The sequence below is a fragment of the Atractosteus spatula genome, chromosome 2 (genome assembly GCF_055471065.1).
Source record: "Atractosteus spatula isolate fAtrSpa1 chromosome 2, fAtrSpa1.hap1, whole genome shotgun sequence".
Lineage (NCBI taxonomy): Eukaryota > Metazoa > Chordata > Actinopteri > Semionotiformes > Lepisosteidae > Atractosteus > Atractosteus spatula.
This window is the reverse complement of record NC_142707.1, coordinates 11,125,888-11,146,094: the sequence shown is the minus strand read 5'-3', so window position 1 is coordinate 11,146,094 and position 20,207 is coordinate 11,125,888. Positions and strand designations below refer to the sequence as shown.

Here is a 20,207-nt window from a genome sequence, read left to right as displayed (position 1 = left end):
TGAACAACTGTTATTATTACTGTAAAATTAACTAACACTGCAAAGCCAATATCTTGTGAGGCAGGGCAAAGACCACTAAAAACTGTAAATATTTGTAAAGCTAAAGATATACCACTGTTGTAATTTCAAATCCTGTCAATTTCAGTTATTTAATAGATCCTTACTGCACCAGTCAAGGCCAAAACACAAAAACTAAGACTTTGCATTAGTGGGTAAACCATAACATTCCTAAAATATCAGTTTAGACTTCAGAAAAATGTTGCTTACATGAACAAAAAGTTGCATTCATTTAATAGGCAAAAATACTCACTTTTGAAAAAATCTACAGGGAGTTTTTATTGATGTTTCTTTAGGATTGAAAAAAAACAGTTTAGATGAGAGGAAGAACTCTTCTGAATGGTCAAAATCTTCGTGGTATTGTCAGTGGTTAAATCTTCAGTCAGTTTTCTCTGGAACAAAAAAATATAATTGTATTTGTGAGTGCTTTTGAAGAAACAAACATATGTGGCAGTACTACTGGTTTCACAGTTTGGGAAGTTATTACTCAAAATGTGCATGAACAACAACACAAACTAAAATACTGAGACGTTTCATAAATGGCAAGTAGGTTCAGAATGCAAAACAGACGGTGCTCATTTTCACAAGACGTTGCAGCCTGTGGAACAAACTGGCAGTGGTTCCAAAGCTAATTCCTTAGGAATTCCTCAAAACCTTTTTTGGTCAGGAGCTTGAATGTGTAAGCTACAGCTTGATCTTATTTTATCTCCTTGTGTTCTTCTCTTTTCCAGGTGGTTCATTTAGCGCAGAGACAGAAAACACCTTCCCAGGACTCATTAATAACCAGATATCCCACAGGTAAAGGGGACAAAAGAGCAGGAACCGGACATTAGATATACCCAGCAATCCAAGACATGTGCCAGTCAACCCAACCACTAGGAGATGGTAAACTTACTTCTGTCCACTCCCTGGTGCTGCCCAGTTCCTTTTTCTTACTTGTCTGAATGTCCAAGGTGCTCATTCGATGTGTGCCAAACAGTATTAAAGAACCCAATCACATTTCCAATTGTTTTAGAAGCACATCATGGTCTCTAAAACTTTTTGCTTTGCAATTTAACATAACTATTTACTAATGGTTCTCTTAATTCTTGAATGTTTACCTGATAAATGTCCTACAATGAGTTAAGTACCACCACATGTAAAAGTAGTTATTTAACTCTCTTTTGCCTTTAAAATTGTGCACTATTGACTTTTTCTTTAAGTTACATTAAAAAGCAAAGATTATAAAATTAATGGGCATTTTACAATTTTTAATTTACATGCTCAATTGATTTGAAATCAGTATAATCAACCTGGACTCATTTTGGGTTAATTTTAATACAGAAGATTAAAGTTAATAGTGCCGACGAATAAGACAGAATTTAATGTTAACTGTTGTTTTTACAAATTTTCCTTATTCCCCAAAGTTCCAAATGTTGCAAAAGATCAGGTAGCAAAGATCTTACATGAATGAAATTATAAACTACATATGGTTTTAGGATGTAAGATTTGAACTATAATCTAGCCTTCTGCTTTGAGCTTTTCTACTACTCTAATTCTTAGAAATAAACTCTAATTTCATGTATTAAGGTACTTTGGCTAATATAGTTACATTAATGCACATGTAGACTTAGCACTATTTGATAAGTAAATGTTTCTACTAACTCTAAAAAGCATTATGCAGATTACAACAAAAAATAAGGCCACTGCAGATTATATTTCAGTACAATCATTGCAAGACTATGAAGCTCAATAGTTCTATAAATTTATTTAGCTTTTCAATGGACAAACAAAAAAAAATAAAAAGGTATCTGCAAAATTCTGTTTTGGTTTTTGTTGGCACTACATTTTCAGAAGCAGCGCCTAATTATTTATTGATTTTAAGAAGCATGTTTGTGCATTTTTTTAATGCCACTAATGCTACTTGTTCCTGCTACAAGTACTACAAAGGACTCCATTGTAGCAACGTACCAATGGACTGGTTACACAAGTTTGAAACTGCCACTGCTGTATGAGCTAAAGTGAATGCTTGTTGTACAACACAATCAATTTGCCATTGAAAACAAAAGCAATACTTCCTCAGCTTAAGCAGCCCAAGATTTAAAAAGATGTGCTCTGAAAAATAGCATTCTCCAGTCCTATGCCCCCTTACTAATGCAGTACCTTCTACCTTTCCTATATTTGGATGTTGCTGCTGCAAAAAATATTTTAAATATTTTAGGAGTGACAGGTCAACATGTGCTTATGCAATACATTTTTTCTTAAGAACCACATCTTATAATGGCTTTTCTTTTCCTACTTTCAATAAACTCATCTGTTTAAGCAAGCATCTTAAGTAACTTATTTTTGTAAGTCAGGGATTTCAATCTATTGATTTGTATTAATGTATCATTTTCAAAGCCTCTGCCAGTGTGAGTGTTTCTTTGTTCATTATTTTGTGAAATTTGTTTTTGTTATGGTGCTAATAAACTGTGTTCCTCTGTTTTTTGAGGGTACACATTGCCAGCTGAATGGTTATGTATGCATATACTTGAAAGAAAAAAATCCATATTTTGCTTCTTTTTTTTGGTTTCCATAATAAAGGTATGATTTATTAAGCATACTGTTTTGGTTTTTCATTTATTAACCACTAATCTTCACCTTCTAGTTGGTTTTTATTTCAAAATACACTTACATTTGAAGGATTTAATGAAACATAGTGCCAATGAAAAGGTTAGTTTACAGTTTTAAAATTGAACCTATAAAATGTACTGTTCTCAAATTGTCTCAATTTAGAAACGGCAGAAGAGTTCAGAAACATGCACCATACATGAATGCATGATCTTCTTGACTGGGTTCTTCTTTCAGTAAAACTGAGGGGCAAGCGACAAAGTAGGATCTAACATTTACAGTTCCTTACCAAAGTACTCAGACCCATGGACGGTTTTCACATTTTGTTGCATTTGCACAAAGGTCAAAACAAGCACAATTCGAAAGAGCTTCAGCAAAATTCCCAAGAAGAATGGATAAAAATTGCACCAAGCTGGTGTGTAAAGTCGGTACTTATCCAAAAACACTATTTACTGTAACTTACATTATCCTTAGAAGTCTTCAGTTTGAGTATATTGGATTTGAACAAAAGTACTGTATGAAGTTTAGAAAAATGTGTATGTGTCATTTTGTCATTTCACAAAATTGGACTCCATAAGAAGGATCTGAATACTTTTGCAAAGGTACCAACAGTAAGAAAGAAATAAGCCAACAGTAGTTAAATAGTGCCATATGATTTCCTATTTAAGTCCTATTTAATTTCTAAATTTCAATGTTGTATTGACTAGTCATAAATCAATAAGCTCCAAGTATTTAAAGATGCGTTTAAGTGTGAGGGAGTTGTGTAACATGAAGGTATAATCAGATATAGACGAAAAAGATTAGATCTAAAAGTGTTTCTACACTTTCCATCTTCTACATGCTGTCAAACTCACAATTCCAGCATCTTGATCTTGTATGATAACTTCAGCAAACGTCAGCGGTGCTAGCTGCGGACACTTCGTTTCTGTAAGCCCAGTGCTCTGGTCACCATCCTTCTGGCTGCTTCAGTGTCTGTGCGTGGTCTTTCCTTCACTGGCTGGATAAACTCTACACAAACACAACAAAGAATAGCATTCAGCCTCTCTGCTGTACAGTCTGTACTTGTTCATCAAGCTTTGTCTACTTGTCAGAACTTGTTTACATTTGACTTAGTCAGGTTATGATCTATACTCAACATATAAAAAAATGTAAATCTCTTGTATAACCTATTTTCTTAACAGCACAGAATTGTACTGAGCTTGTCATGAAAATTCATGAGAAATGACAGCAACCAAGTCCCCCTTTATCTGTGCTGATCTTACTTGTAATCCTCTCTTAGTACTCAGCCAAGCAGGCTATGCCAAAACTCTTCATGCTCATCTTTTTCTTTCTTTTTGTGATTGGGTATCATTATTCCTCACAAAGGGATACAAAATAGTGTCTACACGATCTCCACATTTCCGTATGTATTCTACTTATTTAGGGATAGACTTTTTGTATTTAAAGCACTAAAGGTATTAGCCTACAATGATAGAGCAAACTACAGTATGCATCAGCTCTTCCTTACTGCTATAAAGGCAAGGTTACATTGCAGTCATACATTTATTTAGAGAATTAAATACATTATGTACAGAAGATTGGAGCTTATTAAAGGAGATACAAAGTTAAAAAGCACTTTTCAGCTCAAAAATAGCATAAAGGGCTTAAATTGTTAGAATTTTCAGACGTGCAGCATTCCTTATATCTACATTAGCAAGATTTCAGATTTTAAGGTTTCTATTTAACTAGATTCAAAGTAGTAGTAAAAGTAGGCAGACAATCATGTAGAGTTAAAACATTCACCATGCACAGGTAGGTTTATGTAGTTCAGGTGGGTAGCTGCGTCAGCAAGAGTAGGCTGCAAAGAAACAAGTAATAGGTTGTGGAGCCTTCTTCAGGTGTAAGAAAGATAGGGCACTCAGCAAAGATAATATAGCATGGGAAAACAAAAGCCAGGAGAGAGGAGGAGGCGGGAGCAGGGGCGAGGCAGAGTGGCCAATCAAGTGGTGCGAGGTCGAGAGAGGTGAGGAGAGGTGTGAATCGAAACCTACAAATGAATAGAGAGAATGAGAAGAAAACAAGTCTGTCGTTGAGAGAAGGGAGAAGGTGTGAATCGAGTTTCAGGATAATTTTAGTTTCTGATGTCTTTCTGCTATAGGAGTTAAGAAACCCTACTTTGAGACCGCAGGCAGAGAGATCAGTGTGATCATGGCCGTCAGAGGTGAAATGAGAAACTACGGGCTTAGAGACATCTTTAATCTTGACAGCCCTAACATGTTCTCTGAAGCGGTCTCCAAATCTCCTTCCTGTTTCCCCAATGTAGATGGAAGGGCATTTACTGCAAGAGATACAGTAAATAAGGTTGCCGGAGGTACAAGATGTCATCTGAGTAATCTGGAATTGTCCTGAGGGGCCTTGAATGAGCGTGGTGTTAGATAAGTACTTGCAGGTGATACAGCAAGCTCTGTTGCAGGGGAAAGTGCCTGGTGTGGATGATTGCTGAGGGCGGTCAAGGGAGCTGTGAACAAGAAGGTTATGCAGATTAGGTGGTTGGCGATATGAGATGATAGGGCTGTCAGGAAAGAGCGCCCCAATGGAGGGATCATCCTGTAGAATAGGAAAGTTGTCATTAACGGTCCTGGGGATAGAGAGTGTGTTCATTGGTGCTTCCTTACACACTGGATGGTAAGGAAGCACCAAAGGAATGTGGTTGTCAGGCCGGGAGGTATGGTAGGTTACATAAAAAGACCTACAAATGTTGAATGTTCTCACATCTACTCTTCTTCCATGTAAGTAAACACTTTTTAATGAAAACAGTTAAATGTATATTTCATACCTGCGCCCCTTAAAGCCTTCCCTTTCGACTTCTTGGATGCTTCAGACAAAGCACGTGTCTTCAACAAAGGATGCTGAATGGTGAGAGCCTGCAAGGCTGAACATAAAAGTACAGAGTGAGACATGTCAACTGTTAAAAACTGAAGTACTGTTCCCCTTCTAACGAAGCACACTTGTGACCCCTCGGGAAAATGACAAATCTAAGCCCTCCAATTGGAACCTGCCACAACATTTAGCACCTTTCATCTGGCCAACTTTCTTCTCTTACCAGGCAGCGTGGACAGAGTAGCTCACCGCTATTTTTTATCTCATAGCTGGCCTGACAGAGTAACTTCACTCAGCTGAGCTTGACATGCTCTGCCCATTGCAGAAGATCTTTCTGAAGAAGGCCAGCCCACCTCTCAATCGCACTGCAATGATCTACTTATTTATTTCTCATTTCCACAGGGAAAGGTTGGAGTGTTTGGAACTGCAGCCCAGGATGCAGCACACTCCTACCTTCTCAGATTTTTAATGCAATTTTTACTAGTTCCCATACAGACCCAGCTACCAGTCATTATCTTCTAGGAATATTTAGATCCACTGGTTTGCTTTGGCAAACTTCTACATTCTTGTAAGTCCTGAAAGACTTACAGCACCTTTACTCTGGAACACTTCTCTTTTAACACTTCCATGTATACTTTTTTTTGCTCCTTCCCAGAATTAATGAGCGTCTCAATAATATAAATCTCAAGGCTCAAGGTACTGTGTACTGACACATGGTCTTAACCACTAAAGCAGTCTCAAGGCACATTAATCTGAGCTAGAGAGTTTAAACAGGGTCTCTTCCTCAACCTCAAGCTTTTTCTTGTCCTTTCAATACCTTTTCTTTCTTTTCCATTTGTTTTTCTCTTCCACATCTCTGGTTTCCTTTTTTCTGCTCCTTTATTTTTTTATATTATTGTTTGGATTTACACAGTTTGTTTAGGTACCAAGTCTGTCATACCATGATGTTTGTTCACATTATTGTACAGTATATGGTACCACGTAATATTTTTTTTTTCCCTAAAAACCAATAAACAAATTAAACATAAACACGATCGTTCAACAGTGCTTTCTATGGAAGCACTGCCATAGAGGTTGTGCCTTCATATTTGAGTGTCCTTCACATCAATATTGGCTACTGCCACTTCCAACCCAAAGAATTTATTTTTCCAGATCACTGCAGTTAGACTCTGCCTCAAACCTGAAGCCTTTGTATGGGTGACTGCAATGCAGTTACGAACTCCTGGTTACAGACTTTCATGACCTTTCTCTCCGTTGCACGGACCTAGAATAGACCTCTAGTGTACTGGAAACCTGGAAGGCTGTTGTTCTTGCCATGGGTTTATGGCTAATTCTTACCATACAGAGAGGAAACACAGAGCTACTAGAGTCCAGTGATAAACTGTGAGAATCATGCCTTGCATCATCATGCCGGTGACCCACGGCAAGCCACTTCTCATAAGAAAAAGGATTATCTGAAGCAGCCCACAGCCCCAAACTCCACTGTGGTCTCCCTTCACTCTTCTGCAACAGGGGCAGAAAAAACAGAAGAGGAAAATCCCCTTCATGTTCTTCATCTTCATCTAACGAGAGCCCTTCTCTCTGGCACCCACCCTCCTTTTTTGTGTGTGATGGAGTGGGGATGCTTTGCTGCCTCAGGACCTGGATGATAATTGAAGGAACCATGAATTCTGCTCTGTATCAGAAAATTCTTAAGGAGAATGTCCAGTCATCTGTCTGTGAGCTGAAGCTCAAGCTTAGTTAGGTCATGCAGCAAGACAATGATCCAAAACACAAAAGCAAATCCACATCAGAATGGCTGAAAAGAAGCAAAATTAAAGTTTTGGAGTGGCCTAGTCAAAGACCAGACCTAAACCCAATAGAAATGCTGTGGCAGGACCTGAAATGATCAGTTCATGCTTGAAAACCTGAATTAAAGCAGTTCTGTGAGGATGAGTGGGCTAAAACTCCTTCACAACGATGTGAAAGACTGATATTGAATTATACGAAGCGTTTGGTTGCAGTTATTGCAGCTAAAGGTGGCGCAACCAGTTATCAAGTGTACTTTTGATAATGTGTCAATTACTTTTTCACACAGGGGATATGGGTGTTGGATAAATGAAAATAAAATGAAATAATCATAATAAAAAAGTGTTATTAGTTCACTCAGGTTCCCTTTATCTAATATTAGATTTTGTCTAAAGATCTTAAAACATCCAGTGTGACAAATATGCAATAACCTAGAGGAGAGGTCAGTAAAGTGGCACTTTAAAGACAGTAAGGAGGTAAGATCCATTTTTTTCATCAATTCCTTCCTCTCAGTTGATATTTTTCATTCCAGTAAATGGTATGTAATATTTCCGTGTAAATTAACTTGTAATAGTTTAAGGGTGCCAGATTCTCTGCAAGGCTATAAATGTTTGTTATGCAGGGTGCTGGAAAATTTACAGCTTTGATTTATCAAATTATTAGGGAAATAAGTACATGCGTTGGCAAAAATACAATCAATTCCTAATAAGACTTGAAGAATTCACAGCCGAAACGTTGTATTTTCTCTCTTCTTTTCAGCATAGAATTGTTCCTTGTTCCTTTGTAAATTCCTAATTATATCTGAAAGTCAATCATGGGCATTACATGTGGTTAAGGTGTTTAATTCTTTATTGTATGACTAGTGCAAATCTCTCTCGAAAGTAAAAAGACAATGAAAGAAAATCAGTAACATTTCAGTACAGGCACTGACCTCCATGCCTGGTTATCATTCTTCTCTGTACTCTTACATTACTATTTCAATCAATAGTTCACTCAGTGGTCTATATAATTACTGTTTCTTTTTTTTTTACTCATTGACTATTATAAATTCCTGGTAACACTTGGTAAAAGCCAATCCATACACAAAACTATGAAGTCAGATCACACTTCATTAATCCTTTATCAGTGGATAATTGCCTCTGTGTGTATGTTTTTATAAAGTGTGATTTTTATCCCCTGTACTGAAGTGTCACCAAAAAAATCTCTTCTGCCTAAATTATAGAATATTACCTGCTGACTGGCTTGAAAAAACACCAAGTGCATGAGTGTTATCAACCCATTTGATCTTCAGGCCTCCCTTGCTGTAAAGAGATAACAAATGATGCAGTTCATTTTCAAACATGCAACAGATAAAATAAGGCAAAAAAAGTGGAAAACTACATTTAGAAATATTTTCCCCAATTACTTCTAATTTCTTTCTGCGAGAGACATAATTTAGCAATCAAAGTTTTTGCAGAGCAAAACATGTACTAAAATGTTAAAATTAATATTATTTTAATAAACTTATAGATTTAGGCAACACAATCCTAGTTGTGGAAAATGTTTTGTTCACTTCTTAAAAAATAGCTTTGCACTTTGCATTGGAGTAGAAAACCCTGAAAATGATCTGAAGTTATTTTTCTTTAACAGCTATCTCATTGTAACTGAAATAGCAAAATCAATGTAAAGATCACCTGAATTCTGCAAATGCGTCTAGCAGGTCCTCAGTGGTCAGTACTGCTGGGAAGTCGTATATTTCTATTACATGACCAAATTCTTCTGGGTCAATCCACACATTTGTGTAACAAGAGTATTCATTCTGGGCACTCTCGATGGTTATGTCTGGTTCTTTCAGGTTTGCAGTGATCTGAGAGCAGGCATGAAATATGGTTACCAACATGGATCCAAATGGGAAAGATGGGCCAAATGGCATCACCTCATTTCTGTTCTTATTACATGACTTACCAACAGGTGGGTTCCTAAATCTGCACTCTATTCCAAGTGGTGGTTTTAGCCTTTCATTTCTCACTCTCAACATAATGCTACACACCTTGGAATCAAGCTCATAAAGGAATTTTACAAAACAACGTGAAATTAGGCATTTAATGCCATACTTAACAACGATTTACTGTTATATCAGTCAAAATAGGAGACTGAATTTAAAATAAAAATGATTTTGGAATGGATTTAAATAAAAAATAATTTAAACATTACATTGGTTGAAATCCATTAGATGCATTTGTATTCATCTTACCGAAACAGACTACAGTAAAATGTCAGCCTTTAAATATTCGCATAAAACAAATAAGAGGCAGTATTACAGTATTAGAGTCTGGTAGCTTCCAAAACTGTGCATCTGATCTTCATGCATTGATGTATTGGAAAATGTTGACTGATGTACCTCTATCTCAACATTGTAAGCACCTTTTTTAACACTCTGAAAATAAGACCAAGAAACATCTGCACTACTGTACCTCATTTATAACAACTCTGAAGTCTTCTGTGGTTTCCACTTGTGGCTTACAAGTAGGGTGAGATGTTGTGTTGCTTCTGTCTTCTTGCTGGTCATCTATAGACAATGCAACAAAATAGGAAACAGTCTGATCCCAAGCAGGAACCCAGTTTTTGTGATTCAGTCTGGCAGAGGGAAGAAGTGCCTCCAGCTCACTGGGTGATTTGTCAATGCCGGCAGATGCCGCATCATGACTGGTCTTCGCTATGTTTTCGGTATGGGCATTTCTGTTGCAGTCTGCTGTGCATTTCAACCCATGATCCGGGAGCCCCTCTGTTTCAGCAAAGGAGTCCTCAGAAGTGCTCAAACTGGCACCAGAAGAGTCCAGCTTATTCTTGCTCACAGCTTTGGCACCATCACTCTGGATCCCCTGGGCTGTTTTATCACGCATGGCCTTGCAAATGTAGACGGCCTTGTCCGGCCGTTTCTTGCGCCTGGTCTGTCTTCCCTCAAGAAGCTGATTATTTTTCAGAGGATCCGCAGATTTAGTTGCTACTGGGGATCTGTCATATAAACTGGAGTCTGTGTCGACAGAATCATCCAGTACTAACCTAGAAAATAAAAGGGTCAAATTTTAAGCAGAGTATTCACAACAATATTCTGAAATGAGCCAGGTCCCCTGCAAACAAGGCTGATAGTTAAGTAATTAAAAAACAAGCAGGCTTCACTGAAGATCTTGTGATATTTAACAGTTTTATAATTTTTTCCGTTTTCTATCCAATGAAACCTTAGCACTGGATGGTCCTGAGTCATGCTGTTGCAATTCCTGACTTTGTGACGAACTGGCACTCATCTAGAAGATTTTATTTTAAAAAAACACTAATAATTGAGATCTCACCCTGTGGTGTGGTCAGACGTAACCTTCAGTCTAGCCAGAGCTGGATTTTTTTTTAAATTGTGCCATGCTAAAGTTTATTTTGTGGGAGCTGCTCAGACCATATCATGATGAAGAGGCAACATGTTCATAAACCCTCTTGAAACATTACGAGTGTTTGACATATCTGGTGCCATATTTATGCAATCTTCACCAGTCACTCTTTAAAACAGTGATTTACAGTTACCACTAAGGGGAGGAAAAGGGGATTTAAACGCCTTAATTGCAGTCAGTCGTGGAATGAGAGGAACTCAACTTGCGTCATATTCCCTAAAGACTGAAGGGTTAAACTGATAAGGAGCTGAACTGTGAATTGTGATTTGTGAATTGCCTTTGCTGTATTTTTAAGATAAATTATTTCCTGTTAGTTTTTGTGGCCACTTTTTTTTGGAACAAAGTGCGTTTGAGACAATTTTTAAGAGAATTGTTCTTTCTTCAATTTTTCACCATTTTATAATATTTTTTACTTCTTCCCCTACATAATTTTGTGGGATTCTCCACCTCAGTTTGACAATGGGGTTAATTTTTTCCTATGAGTCTATTACCCTCAACTCCTGTTGGGGGACACCACCCTCACATTCGCCCATTCCAGTTTGAAGTTTTTCTTCCGCTTGCTGTTTTTTTAAGGTCACTGTCTCTTAATAACACAGGGTACCTGAGGTGAGCGTGACAGACAACAGCTCTGCGGCTCCAGCCCTCCCCCACTGAGAACGTGCTCAGGGAATCAAAGCTCTCTGCAGTTCTGTGAATCAGGTAACGAAGACGGCTGGGAAGAGGTGGAAAAAGAAGTACCCTGGAAAGGATAAGATGAGATCACAGATGATTGACAACCCAGTTCAAGCTCATTAACTCACTTTTTTTCATTTAAAGCTGTCAGTGTCTTGAGCATTTGTCTACCTTGTAAAGGTGCTCCAAGTAAAATGCTCAATTAAATTCTACACCAACACAAAAAGTATCTTAAGGAAAAATAACTAACGAGTAAATACCCTGTTCATTTCCAAAGCTGTACAGCTACTTTCTGAATATATTTTAACTACAGAACAACCAGAATAAGTCTAGTCTTTGTGTGTATCTGAGAATATAGCTCTATGTGTGCATATATAACTTGTACCTATTTATTTATGTACATGACCAAAATTTAACTAATTTAAAAGAAACAGAGCACACAAATTTTGTATTTCCACACAGATTTCATTGCCAAACCCAGTAACTGTCTTGAGATGCAACATAGACCTAACCCTTACGTTTTCTCGTCACTCTTCTGTAGAAATGCTTCCAGTTCCTCCATAATTTTGTGAGCAAATTCATTTTCTTGCTTCGGAAGGTAGACGCCATTAAACCAAGGTAACTCCAGGCTGCCTAGAAGATTGGCTATCCCAACTGCACTGGTGAAGATTCGTCAGGCCTTTACATGTTACAGAAAAGAGCAAATGTCCATTTTGACTCATAGAGTGATCCAAATTAATTTGCAAAACAATACTGAGGAAATGGGAACAACAACCAAAAACTCTTTTTTCAAGTTTTAGTGACAGTCCACAACAATTCAGGCTTCAAACACAGTGCCCTAATGAAAAATATATTTGATTACTGTGTGAAAACTCCAGTTTCAAGTTACAAATGGTAAAACATTTAAAGTTGTACACACATCCAAAAACATTCAAATTGCTTTTATTTAGCATCACTCTGAAATTGAGATGGCTATACTAATTTAACTCCTAAGGAACAGATACAGCTTCCTAGCCAGCAGCTTTATCACCATGCATCTCAAAACTAACCACCCACTGATGCTAAGCATGTGTGAGCCTGGCCAGTACCTGCATGGGAGACCTCCTGGGAAAACTAAGAATGCTGCTTGAAGAAGTGGGGCCAGCAGGGGGTGCTCACCCTGTGGTCTGAGTGGGTCCTAATGCCCCAGTATAGTGATGGGGACACTACAGGGTATATTGTAAAATTTAATGTCCTTTGGATGAGATGTTAAACTGAGGTCCTCACTCTCCATGGTCATTAAAAACCCCCAAGACATTTCTCAAAATGAGCAGGGGTGTTAACCCCAGTGTCCTTGCCAAATTTCCCCCTGGCCTTGACTAATTATGGCACCCTAATAATCCCCATCTATGAACTGTCTTCCTCACTCTGTTCTCCTCCCCACTGATATCTGATGTGAGGTGAGCGTCACATCATCCAGGTGGGTGCTACAGATTGGTGGTGGTGGTGGGGGGTGTCCCCGTCCCCACTTCCTGTAAAGTGTTGAGTGGAGTGTCCAGAAAAGCGCTATATAAGTGTCATGATTACTATTTATTCCCTGCTGAAAGGTAAACAAAACAACGCTTCGACTGTGGAGCCCTCTTCAGGTGTCAAGAAGAACCTCATTTAATTGTTGTTTGTTAAACTATACACAGTAAATTATATAATTAAACTATTAGTTCCTTATTAACCTTAAGTGGGCGGTCGGTACCTGATTTTACTTCATTACTGTATTATCAATAAGTTTTGTGGGAGTCTCAACTTCAAGAAATATACCTTTTATTTCCCTTATTAGTCGCCCTTAATAGTACTGATATAATATTGTAATACATATACCCTAGTCGTGTCATTACCATTATCTAACGCAGTAATCGATAAATCGGTAATCGATACGACCGAAAACGAAATTAAGTACAGACAGAACAAATTTACTGTAGCTATGGGTTTATTAAACATATCGTCAAACATGCCTGAGAGTTTTTGTTTTACTAGTGTAAATGAACCGAGTAAGCATGGATTTACATTTTAAAAGTACTCAACATTCTAAATGTATTGAGCATAACGCAAGAACCGCTGAAAAGCTTTATTAAGCGTTATTATTTAGCATAAAGTACTGCCTAACCACACGCCACAAAATGCTGCAACAACAGTATTTTCAGTACGTTCAAGACGCTTCCAAGTGGCCAAGCCTTCATCGATTAATCATTTCAGGTCAACACATACTATTAAATCAAGCATCTTCACAAAAAGTCTCCAGAAATAACCACGTTAGCTTTCCCACCTTACCTGTCGACGTATGACGTAGCTGTTAAAAACAAACCAGCACCACAGAATAGGAACATGCTAGAGCAGTCTTATGTTTCTAATATTCAATCTCTCTCGGCGCCGGTAGTCCCCCTGCTGTACAGGCGGAGTCAAAACAATTAAGAGAATGGAGACCTTCCCGTTGTACTGTATGATCATTTTAAGTTGTGTCGTCCGTCTAGAACAAACATTAAAAATACTGCATCTAATGAAGTAGTTTAACCAAATAATAATAATAATAATAATAATAATAATTATTATTATTATTATTATTATTATTTACCTTCAGATAGGTGCTTATCAAGTAATGGGAATTCGCAGGATTTCTATCATTACAGGCTGAAGATAGGGCCATTTTAAATCACTGACTTGTATTGATATTGGAACGAGTTGAACTTGTAACATCAAGAATTGCATGAAGGTAGCATGAAAGTGAGTGAAAATAAGTACCTTTTCAAGAAATGTCAATTGATATTTAAGTTCTTGTTTGACGCCAAGATTACTTGAAAAAACACAAATCTTTATAAACATGAATGAATGACAGTAGATAAACGAAATAAAAGAAATAGAAAAACGGTTCACTAATAAAATTAGAGTCTCCGTAACGGAAGGGTCTTAATTACGTTAATTGAGGACCTTTGTTTTGCAATATAATTTCTAATATTATATAAACATCCATATAAAGTCGCAGAGGATCCCCATTTAGAGCTTAAAATTAAAAGAGTTTCTGCTAGGTAAAGGCATGGCAGAGTATCACGCCTGATGATCAAAGTTCAATGCCAGTTATCGGGATCATCAGTTATGTTATAAATGTAACCCTAGATATACTAGAATGATACAAAATACACAAAGTACAAATCAATGTGATATGTAAGAACAGCTTCTCAGAAGAGGTATTGAAAATTTTAATATTTGCGGTTTAGAAAACGGGAAGGAATCAGATTTAAATGTCTGAAGTAACGTAAAAATTACTGCAGATGGCGACCTTCACCTACTGTTAATCTCTTGGAAAACTGCAGGGAGTCTTCTTGTTCTGACAGTTTAAAAATGTACTATTCCAGCAGCGTAGGAAATAAAAAATGTAATTTACTTATTTATATTTATATGAACAAGTTATGAAATAATATAATTTTAACTTATAATACATATCCTGTCGAAATGATGTATTTTCTTTTGGATATTATTTCAAATTCAAAATTCAAAATCAACAGCAGCTGGAAAGGACGTTTAACATAAATGAACATTAGATTTTATTACTAACATTTACTACATACTATTTATTTAATTAAATACACATTTTTCTTAACCAAGATGAACTGCACAAAACCGCTAAACAGTATAATCCATTTACTGTAGGTATGGTATTGATAGTTTCCATATGCTCTTATTGCATATGTACTGTATGTATAATTCATAGTGAAAATGAGTATCAAAACGATCTTGTTTAGCAAAGAGGTGTTTAATACTTACACTTACTTCATAAGTACTCTAATAAATCTAAGGCATCAGAAATTAAATTTGATAATATATCAAATCTAATACTGTTTTTCAAGCTTTAATGATGGTACCTTTTTTGAATTTACTGACATTTAAGATGCTTTAGAAAATTGGCATCTAGTTTCAGATACAGCCTCTCGACACTTATCTATGATACTTATGATAATGAGAACAGGACATTAATTTGAAGACAATCTGTGCTTTCTTATGTCAGACATGTACTATATATGTTTTCTGGCTATTTAATTAGGTGTATTACTATGTTGAAAAGCAATCCTCTCAAATATCATGCATTTGTATTTCCAAGTCACAATTCAAAAGAAACTGCAAGTATCCTAGGGGGTTGGTAGAGTCATCTGCTTTGAATTTCTAAAGAGAGTGAAAAGAATATGAAAAAGAAGAGTGGTGAGTGTCCTACATGTCAAAAGTGTGTTGTGATCTGGCTGATGCTGAGTGCGGAAGGTAAAGAGATGAATTGCATTTCTGCCCGATTTGACATCCACCTGTGGTCAGAGCAAAAAGAATGGGGCAAATGAATTGCTTAAGCATGGGAGGCGAGATTGTGGTTCGGTGGGATCCTCGTGCGTAGTGCTCAGAGCCAGCGGGTTCCAGGTTTGTGTTTGGGAAGGAATGGGAAAGCTGAAAGAGGAGAGCTGAGGGACTGGGAAGCAGGAAGAAAAGGCAGACAATGTGGTCAAGTCTTTTCATCTGAGGACACTCTGGTCTCTCCTGGCGTCCTTTACACCTGAGCTCTCAGTGCCTTAATTGGTTTGTTTAATTCATTGGACAGACTAACACTTATACAAGCTGTACCTGGAATTACATGCAGCTCAAAGACCATGAAAAATAAAATGATCTAACTGACCACATAATGGGATCTTCGGCTGGAAAGCCATTTGGTCCTCAAAGTTTGGAGTTTGATACCCTTGCTCTGTATACTTTCAAAATATCTTGACATTTGGGCAGCTGAGTTATATTCCTATTATAATCCAGTTTCATTAAGGATTTTTTTCATAGCTTACTGCTCTTCACTTTGAAAAATGTGCTTAGATACACTTTTGAATTAAAATGACTTGTGGTAAATTTCCTCCATTTAAACAAATGAATCAATCCATCAGCCATAAATCAAGTGCTACAATGCTACCACTGGTTTGAAGTGCAGACCAAAGAGTCAAGATGAAGGTATATACAGTATGTGATGAGGATATTACAGGTATGCTCACTGCTTTCAGAAAAAGTGTTTACGGTCTGGATCTGTCAGTATTTTCTAATAAAACATTCAGAGTGCAGTTCATGAGTGCCAGGGTCTTTACCACACTGTTGAGTTAGAGCATTAGTAAAATGGCGAATGGAGCTTTCCCCTGAGTAAACTTGATAATGGAGAGAAAAAGCTGACAAAATCCTTTCTCCCCCAAAATGATTACATTTTTTCACATTAAAACGGTGATTTGCAAAGTAGTCATGGCAGACGCAAAACAAGTTCACTGACCCGCTGTTAAGCAAACATGTGAGACCCTAGTTGCAAGGTACTGTAAATTTGTAAAATCCTATGATTCAACTCTTCAATGTGCAATTGAAAACTCCAACACAGCTTTGGAAAAGCTTGGGCTTGGATTTAGTTGGATTAACAAAAAGTCTGGTTGATTACAAATGGTTTGACTTATTCTCTTAAATCACATGGTCAAAATGTGTTTTGTTTGCTTTTTCAAAAGCAAAATATTTCCTCACTATAATCCCTTGATAGAAGAAGCCAATAAAAACACCAAAAAGCGCAGTGCAGTTCTGTGAACTGAGATCCTATATCGTATGCAAAGTGCACAGAAAGGCATGTGTTTTCAGAAAGTCTTAACCCTGGCATAGCACTGTAGGAAGTTTTATTGCAAGATGATAGACAGTGTTAATAGAAGCCCATGTTTACACAAAGGGTTGTCAGACATGTAAAAAGCTGATAACTTGACTCTCTTCAAAAACAGGCTGGAAAAGAACCTCGAATCAGTTACCTAATGGCAGACAAAAGAGATTTCTGTTCTCATCTGTAAATCTTATTATGGTTATTATGTACATCCTACCTGAACTAATCCCCAGAGATACACTGTAATACTGAGCCTCTCCAATTTTCCATTGCACTTTTCATTCTTTTAAGAGACCTATGTCCTTTCATAGTCTACTGACAGCTCTCTGTTATCTGGTGGTTAATTTCACCAGTAACTTAAGATCATCCAGTAAGTAAAACTAATATTGTATTTGAACTTGTGTTTAATATTAGCCGATATCTTAAGGGAAAATGCATTTTTTGCAGTTTTGACAGAACAACAGTGTTCAGTTGTTTAGAGAGACAAGTTCCACAAAATGAATAACAGTGATCTCATGTCTTATTTCCCCAATACTATGCACTGAGATGCTGAATTAATACAGTACATTTGTAGACTATTACTGTATATTTCATGATATTAGGCAAATGTGGTTTTAAAGTGTAAAAATCTGTAGATCACAGGTGTCAGTAGGTTCAGTATGTCTTATAGCTTTGTAACTGCATTAGTTTAGGTAACATTCTCCTTTTAGAACTTTGAAGAGTTAATTCACCATTAAGTCTTTTTTTTTGTTGAATACCAAACTTATTGATTTCTTCTATTCTTTTGTGTGACATAGTGTACAATTTAAATTAGTAAAAAAATCATATGGTAAAGACAATGTTCTCAATGTAAAAAAACAAATGTTACAAGATAAAGATAATTCTACTTCACGCTATGAATTCAATTATAAATTAGTTGTAAGAGCTGTGCTACTGGAAATTAACAAAACCCCCTCTCTCTGTTGATTTGTATTTAAAGTGTAACTACACAAATTCATTTCAAATCCTTTAAAAACCACAACCTCCTGCACTGACAGACTCCTTAGGTGGACATCTTGTCATCAAGTGAGGTTGACTATGTCAAAACATGATTATAAAGGTCATTCCATCACTTCAAAGTTTATCTTTTTAAGTCTAAAAGATAAATCTCACAGTACTGTCTAATGTAAAGAAGCGATGATCAGGCTTAAACATTTGTTGTCACTTTCTGCAAGATGATATCAGCACTATTTCCAGGAGATGTTTTCATATCAAGTCATGCCATAGCACGCAACACTAGTTCAAGTTCCATAATAAGTAGTTACTGTTATCACTGCCATCATCTTCCTCATCGCTCCTGTTCAGCAGTAATAATTAATATTGCTTGTGATTAAAACAATTTACATCAACTGATGATAATAATAATAATAATAATAATAATAATAATTGCTTACATTTATATAGCGCTTTTCTGGACACTCCACTCAAAGCACTTTACAGGTAATGGGGACTCCCCTCCACCACCACCAATGTGCAGCCCCACCTGGATGATGCGATGGCAGCCATAGTGCGCCAGAACGCTCACCACACACCAGCTATCAGTGGGGAGGAGAGCAGAGTAATTAAACCAATTCATAGATGGGGATTATAAGGATTATGATGATCAAAGAAATCATCTATTTAAAAAATACAGGTGGCTTATGGAGTTACTGCACTATTTTGACCAGTGTGCAGTACAGTAATGGCAAAAAACAATACACACATCAGATACGTGTATATGGTATCTATATTTATTTATATATTTCAAGCAGGGTTTGACAGGTTCAAAAGCGAAGGCACATTTTTCAAAGGCCGTCATAAATACATGTCAAAGTTTAAGCTCAAACATTTATTTTCATTCAAAGATATGGTTGGGTGAAACACTGCAAACCAGGCAGCCCAATTGCTATCTACCTGGTCATATTCTTTATTTTCCCAACACAAACTCAAAAAGCTTCAACTCAGTTGAGAGAAACATTATACAGTTCTGGAATAAGGCATTACTTGGTCTGAAATTTAGAAAGAATTTCCAATGTCAAGGTTACAGATCACCCTGTAAAAATAATGGTGTGCAAAAGGCACAATGACTTAGGTATACTCCTTAAACTAGCCTATCCTCTCAATACATTGTAAACTCATCAAAATCAATACGTGCAAATGATATTTTTGATATCAAATAATAATAAATTCTAAATGACATACACTGAAAATAGGAAAATAATTATCCTTTATTCAGTCTATTAATATTCTAACTTATACAAATAAGGCATTTGTAAAGTTTTATAGCAAACATACTGTACAGTATAAGGATACCCTTTGTTCTGTGCATGAAACAGAACAATCTTGACAAATATTTTGAATTCACTCTTCTCAACATTAACAGCTACTTCTGTTTTCAGAAAACTGAGTGAGCCAAGCTCTCTGTGAGAGGCTTTCAGGATCCACTCATGCCATCAAGGAAATGTTGCCTTTCCTTTTGACAATAATATGATTTAATCCTAAGTATCCCAGGAGAAATCATTCTGTATGGAAGCAGGCTGATGAAGGTTGCACTTTGCATGCCTGTAAAATTATGTCCTCACAGTTCATTACCAGTGGCCAACAGCCAACTCTTCAACCAAGGAGGAAAAAGTGTTCCCTATTGACACATCTCTTAATAGATCTAATTGACCAGTCAAAGACATTCTCTTGAGCAAAGCAATCCACATAAGTGGAAAGTTAAACCCCCCTTTTTATTTTCCAGCTCTTATTTATTCAATTTAATGACATGATGAAAAAGCTCACTGGGTTCACTGGGATTAGAGCTCAGGCCAGACAAATGGGAAGAGAGGATGCCCATCCATGTTTTCGTGGCTTCTTCCAAATCAGGGTTGCAGGGGAGCCAGAAGCAAGCAATAGGTGCAAGCAAGGTACACCCTAGACATAATGCCAGTCTACCGCTGGGCAGTTGCACAGGCACAAACTCAGACACAGGCACGCACACACTCACACCTTAGGGCCAACGTTCCCAGAAGTCAATTAACCTACCAGAATGTTTTTGTAGGAGGAAACCAGAGCACCAGAGGAAATGCATGCAAACACAAGGAGAACATACTAACTCCATGCTGAAAGCATCCCAAGTCTGGAATTGGACC

At 37.0% G+C, this 20,207-nt stretch overlaps 2 protein-coding genes across 3 annotated transcripts in view; one reads left to right on the top strand and one right to left on the bottom strand.

Moving 5' to 3' along the window:
* The window catches only part of loxl2a (lysyl oxidase-like 2a), a 66,948-nt gene extending 64,311 nt beyond the window's left edge, over positions 1 to 2,637 (top strand). For both annotated transcript variants that reach the window (XM_088930636.1, XM_088930628.1), the window contains one exon: positions 789 to 2,637. In XM_088930636.1, coding sequence (XP_088786762.1) covers positions 789 to 859 — 71 coding nt within the window. In that variant the 3' untranslated portion in view covers positions 860 to 2,637. The remainder of the gene's footprint in view (positions 1 to 788) is intronic.
* On the bottom strand, positions 311 to 13,738 carry r3hcc1 (R3H domain and coiled-coil containing 1). Its single transcript, XM_088930954.1, has 9 exons — positions 13,689 to 13,738; positions 11,903 to 12,063; positions 11,314 to 11,451; positions 9,747 to 10,335; positions 8,967 to 9,139; positions 8,524 to 8,594; positions 5,462 to 5,557; positions 3,501 to 3,654; positions 311 to 449 (listed from the first exon to the last, which is right to left on the bottom strand). The coding sequence occupies exons 2-8, from the start codon at positions 11,944 to 11,946 to the stop codon at positions 3,551 to 3,553; spliced, it is 1,215 nt and encodes a 404-aa protein (XP_088787080.1). The 5' UTR covers positions 11,947 to 12,063; positions 13,689 to 13,738; the 3' UTR covers positions 311 to 449; positions 3,501 to 3,550.
* Positions 13,739 to 20,207: the final 6,469 nt, after the last annotated feature.